Genomic DNA, 5,642 nt, shown 5'->3' with positions numbered 1-5,642 from the left:
TCCACTCACCTCAGCCTCCCAAAGGCGCAGGATTACAGGCTGAGCCACCGAGCCCGGCACTCCCCTCTACTTCTATCTCTCCATCATGTCACCATGTCCAGCTTCCACCTGGTGGAAACGGGTGCCCCTGGAGAGAAGAAGGGGGGAGCCTCCTATAGGAGAATGAAGCTTTTCTTCAGTCCTGTCTTCAAGTCGAGCAGAGGGTCGGAGAGGTGCCTGGTGTGTGTGTGCTTGGTATGAGCGCATACGTGCATCCCTCTGAGGATACTCTGGATCTAGGCCCGAGAGGTCCCGAGAGTGCACGGTGGGGAGGGTTGATGTGGCTCTGCACACTGCAGGGTGGGAACCCACACACCGAGAAGACACAGCCCCTGGGGTACGACTGAAGATCGCTCCGTGTGTGACTTTGAGCCCCCGAGACGTGTGGGGCTAGTATGTGTGTGCTTGTGTGTGCACAGGCCTTTGTGAGCCCACAGACTGGGCAGACCGTGGAAGATCAGACACAAGGGGCGCAACGCCCCCTGCTGGCCACACAGCCCAGCCGCTGCAACTTGTCAGCCCCGGGCCCACGTTGGACGATTGCCCAGACAGCCAGGGAGGATGTCACCTGCGGGACACTCAAGGCCTGTAACTCTCTCTGACTTGATGTTCCACCCACCCCAAAGGGTCTGTCTCCTAGAGGTCCACTATTCACCCTGCCACGCTCCCCCCTTGGTGCCCCTGTCAGAGAAAGGAACATAAACTGCAGGGCTGGAGGGAGAGGCCAGCCTCCCAGTCGTCGCTGTGCCTATGCCTGAGTATTTAGGAGACTGAGGCAGGAAGGGCTGCCCCCTCTTCTGCAGCTCCCCTGGAAAGCGGAAAGAGGGTGGACTGGGAGTAGGTAGGCTGCTCTTTTGTGGCCCTCGGGGACCTAAGTCTGAGGGACTCCCTTTGTCCTCCACCCCAGTCCATCCTCATCCCTACCCCAGCCCCATCCCTACAGCCCAAACCCAGGGCATGTGGACGAGGATGTACCGGGGTTGTGGATTCGGTGGACGAGGTCCCCCCCTGCTGGTCAGAACTGGCATTTGCAGCCAGGCTGCCCCTGGCCTGGGGCAGGTTGGGGGAAGTGGCATGCCGGGGAGGGAAGAACCATGTCTCCACTGGGGCCCTTGGGGCTCTCGCACACACTGTCGTGTGGTTCTCACTGTCAGCCTCTGAGGTGGGCTAGGGGAGGCAGCCTCATGGCAGCTCCCATGTACTGATGCCCGACTCTGACTCTGTAAGTCTGGGACTGTCTTTCGCCAGCCAGGGTCTTCAACTTCCCCTCCCCCCTCCCAGTCCATCTCCAGGCCCTGCTGGCCCCTCTTCTTCAGAGGCAAAACTGAAGGCCACGGGGAGAGGTTCCCAGACTTGAGGACAGGAGCTCGGGTTGGGACACTCCCAGGGGGGCGGGGTGTGGGGCCCCAGACAGGCGTGGGGATGTGCTGGTTTCTCTTCACCCGGCCCTGTCAGAGAAAGGTACATACCCTCACCCAGTGGTGCCTGGCCTGTTGGCACAAGCTCTGACTTCTATTCATGGTCTCGTTTTCTCCTCACGACAACCTGCGAGGTAGGTACAAGTATCTCTGTTCTACAGATGAGGTCAGAGAGCTTGTGTTGCCCAGAGTTGCACAGCATGAGTTGAACGTGGGTCACCCGACTGCGGGCTGGACCTCTCAGCTGTGACCTGGGCTGTGTGACCAGCTGCTCATTTGCATGACGTCCGCCCCTTTCCTCCCTAAAACAAAAGCATCTCACGCTCTTATCTCACCCAATTTCCACAACCATCCTGTGAGACAAGCATTTTTTTTTTTTTTTGAGACAGAGTCTCACTCTGCCCCCCAGGCTGGAGTGCAGTGGCAGTCATGGCTCACTGAAGTCTTGACCTCCTGGGCTCAGGAATCTTTTCACCTTGGTTACAGGCCCTCACCACCACACCTAGCTGATTTGTTTGGTTTTTTTGGGGGGGGGGTTGGAGTCTCACTCTGTCGCCCAGACTGGAGTGCAGTGGCAAGCTCCCAGCCACTGCAGCCTCCACCTGCTGGGCTCCGGTGATCCTTCCGCCTCAACCTTCCAAGTAACTGGAACTAAAGGCACATGCTACCACGCCCGGCTAATTTTTTGATTTGTTGTAGAGATGAGATCTCGCCAAATTGCCCAGGCGGGTCTTGAACCCGCGGGCTCAGGTAATTCGCTCACCTCAGCCTCCCAAAGCGCAGGATTACAGGCTGAGCCACCGAGCCCGGCTGGGTTTTTTTTTTTGATCTTCCCATGTTGGCCTCCCAAAGTGCTGGGATTACAGGTGTGAGATACTGGGCCCAACTGGAAGTCATTTTTTAACCGCCATTTTATAGATGAAGTGATGGTGTCTCAGAGTTTAAGGCTTCCTAAGAAGTGTCAGTGGCAATGGGACAAGAGCAGGCAAGAGCAGAGCTACAGGCCAGATGGGACACTGATGGTGGGGACACTGATGACAGAGACAGGAGAAAGAAGACCCAGAAAAGTGCCGGGCCATGTGTGGCTTCTGTGGGGGGGCATGAGGGACTGCTCCCTCTAAGAACAGGCTTCCAACAGGCCACCTTTTTGAAAGGCCAAGGTGCAGAAGAAGGAACCCAGGGCTGTGACAGAGCCTGGCTGGTCACTCCCTTGGCATCTCGAGGGGCTGCAGTTGGCTCACTCCTCCTCTACCCTGCCTGACACACCCTGGCACTGCCTTCAAGTGCCAGTCAAGCCCTCCTCGAGTGGCAGGGACTTGACATAGCCAAAGGGGGAGACGCAGGGGCAAGTGACTTAGGGAGGACCCCTCCTTCTGGGCTCCCACCGGCCCCTCCTTCCTGCCTGCTAGTTCTCTATGTGATCTCCTCTCTCCCCATCTCTCCTTGCCTCTCCCGGTCCATCTCTCTGATTCTCTGGGCCTCCTGTGGCCTCAGCCTCTCTTTCCACAGAGGATACTCGTCCTGGAGTCCCCTTGTGGCCTGTGGAGATCGTGGCGGGGGTGACAAAAGGGAGGGGGGCTGGGCCAGAGTGTCCCAAGGAGAGGCTTCTGAACAGAGTCGGAGGCGGAACGTGAATACCAGTGGTTTATTGGGAAGCCCCACTCCAAACACCAGCAGCCCCACTCCATGCATCCTGGGCCAGAAATAAATAAGGCGGCATTCAATGAGCTAGGCTGTCTCCCTCCTAAAGAGCTCTGGGGAGGGTCCGCCTGCCCGCCTAGGGGCTGGGATGCCCCCGGCTCCCAAGGAGGGGCTGGGGAGGGCGAGAGACGCATACTACCGGCCACCCACTTCTGGCCAGCCCTGGGCAGCCTAGGAGCTTGGCTCTGCCTTCATGATCTCTGAGGTCTGACCTGGCGGCAGCAGTCTGCCCTGCCCCAGAGATGCCCCCTCCCCACCAGCCCCCAGCCCCCGGCCCCACCCTGCGAGTCCCATCACAGGACCTGCTCCCGTCTCTAGATGCACAGCCAGCGGACCCACACCTCCTCCCCGGCAAGAGGCCCAGCTGTGGGGAGGAAGCTCTGCTGTCATCTTTCTTTCCTTTCTTCCCCATTGCTCAGGGGCTGAGGGCCTGGCCTCTGCCTGACCCTGGTCAGCGGGCGGTCAGCTCCATGGTCTTCTTCCGCTCCTCCCGCTGCTCCTCCCAGTCCTCGTCGGGCTCATACGTGCCCTTGATGATGGCCACACGCTCGCTCAGGCTCAGGGAGTGCGGGAAGAGCAGGTAGAAGTAGAGGATGGCAGCCAGGACCGCCCCCACGATGGGCCCCACCCAGAAGACCTGGTGGAGACAGGGCAGGGGTCAGGGGGCTGAGCTCTAGGCCTGAGAGACAGCCCCCTGCCAGAGGACAGACCCACGGAGAGGAGATGGACCCACAGACATTCAGACCTCCAGAAGGGAAGACCCTCCTACCTCAGGGACAGATGTACTGACACCCCACTCTCTAGGGACAGAGACACGGACCACAGACACCCAGACCCTCAAAGGAGGCAGAGAGACCCCCAGAGGGACAGAGGCACAGAGCCCCTCTCCCGTCTACATAGGGACAGAAACAGACCCTGGGGAGAGTGACCATGAGCTCTCAAAGGAGATGACGGACTGTACAGTGGGACAGATCCACAAGACAGTTCTGCAAATCCCTTCCACAGGGACAGGTTAAAGCAGAGAGGACCGACACACAGATGCCCAGAGAGAAGGCACAACATCCTCAGCGGAGAGGAGATCAACACAGATCCCTCTGTGCCTCTGGAAAAGTACAGATCCCTTTTCCCAAGGGGGACAGACACTCATACTCCCTGTCCCCAAGGGCTCAGACCCTATAAACCCACCCCAGCCCTTCTTCTGGCCAAATTCCATCCCCCACTGTGTCCCCCGCTCTCTCCAGCCACCATCCCCAAGCTCTGGGCTGGCAGCACCCAGGAAGTTCGGTCACCGTCACCTCTCAGCCGCCACTGCCAAGCTCCAGGCCCTCACAGTCAGGGAAGCCAGACTCACCCAGTGTGCAGGGCTGAACCGATTCATGACCACTGCGGGGCCGAAGGAGCGGGCAGGGTTCATGGAGCAACCGGTGAAGTAGATCTGGGTAGAAAGAGCAGCGGTGAGGAGGGCAACTTCCCCCACACAGCCTGAACCCTCCTGAGGTTGCACAGCAGGCCAGGCCGGCCAGGTCTCACACTCAGATCTCCCAGTTCCTAGGCTGGCGACCTCCCCGTCCATGATCCCCACTGCCCAGTTCCCCACACACCCCTAACTCTGCCTCCTCACTTCTTCGTCCTGCCCCGACCCCACCTCCCACCGACCCATCCTTCCTCAGCCAAGGGACGCTTTTGGGGGGGCCAAGTCTGGGACCCCAAATTCAGGCCTTCAACTCTGCCGGACTCATCGGCCTGAGGGAGACCCTGCTCTGGGGCTGCATCCCTTGCCCGGAGTGTCTCCCCAGCTCCGGCCCCACCGAGCATCAGCACTGCTCACCCCCACAAGGTGGCCCAGCGTGACGGACAGGCCAATGGACAGGGCCGGGGAGCCCACGGGGCTGGTGCGGCGGGAGTCGGTGGAGGCGAAGACGCAGAGCGCCAGCTGGAAGGTGAGAATCAGCTCCACTGCCATGGCCTGGCCCGGAGTCGTGTTGTTGTTGAGCTGTAAGGGGAGGGTGAGTTAGGACCCCCGCCGCCTTCTGGCTCTGTGGCCGGGGGCTTGGGGAGTGGGGTTTCGGCCTCCAGGGACACCTAGAGCACCTTGGCGCCTGGACACCAAGCCCTGTGCACGTCGCCTCAAAGAAGCCATTTGTCCATGAGACTAAGTAGTTCACAGTTTGCACAAGCTTGACTCACAGGCCCACGTCCAGAGGGCAGAGTTATCAGGGGAGCTCTTCCTGGACACGGTGCTGTCAACGGTTCTGCCCAGTCCCCAACCCCCAGAGCTGGCATTTGCCCTCCCTCCTGCGGGCAGCTGCCCAGTTTGCCTACCGCACCCCCCACCCCGGCCTCCTGCCCGTGCCTGACCCGATGCCAGTGCCAACCTCAAACCCGTCTCTCCAGTGCGGCTGACTCACGGCTTGACAATGGCCGAGAAAATCCTTCTCTGTGTTTGATTAATGAACCCAGTTTGCATGGGGGGGGTGCTGAACC

General features: G+C 60.0%; 1 protein-coding gene across 1 annotated transcript in view; it reads right to left on the bottom strand.

Annotated features, from left to right (window-relative positions):
- Nucleotides 1-3,087: 3,087 nt before the first annotated feature.
- The window catches only part of AQP5 (aquaporin 5), a 3,804-nt gene continuing 1,249 nt past the window's right edge, over nucleotides 3,088-5,642 (bottom strand). Inside the window, exons 2-4 of the mRNA XM_008062269.1 lie at nucleotides 4,987-5,151; nucleotides 4,510-4,593; nucleotides 3,088-3,795 (exon numbers count right to left, since the gene is read on the bottom strand). Of these exons, the coding sequence (XP_008060460.1) occupies nucleotides 3,610-3,795; nucleotides 4,510-4,593; nucleotides 4,987-5,151 (435 nt within the window). The 3' untranslated portion in view covers nucleotides 3,088-3,609. The remainder of the gene's footprint in view (nucleotides 3,796-4,509; nucleotides 4,594-4,986; nucleotides 5,152-5,642) is intronic.

The sequence above is a fragment of the Carlito syrichta genome, unplaced genomic scaffold, assembly GCF_000164805.1.
Source record: "Carlito syrichta isolate Samal-C Ts95f unplaced genomic scaffold, Tarsius_syrichta-2.0.1 Scaffold305684, whole genome shotgun sequence".
Lineage (NCBI taxonomy): Eukaryota > Metazoa > Chordata > Mammalia > Primates > Tarsiidae > Carlito > Carlito syrichta.
This window is presented reverse-complemented; position numbering and strand designations above follow the sequence as displayed.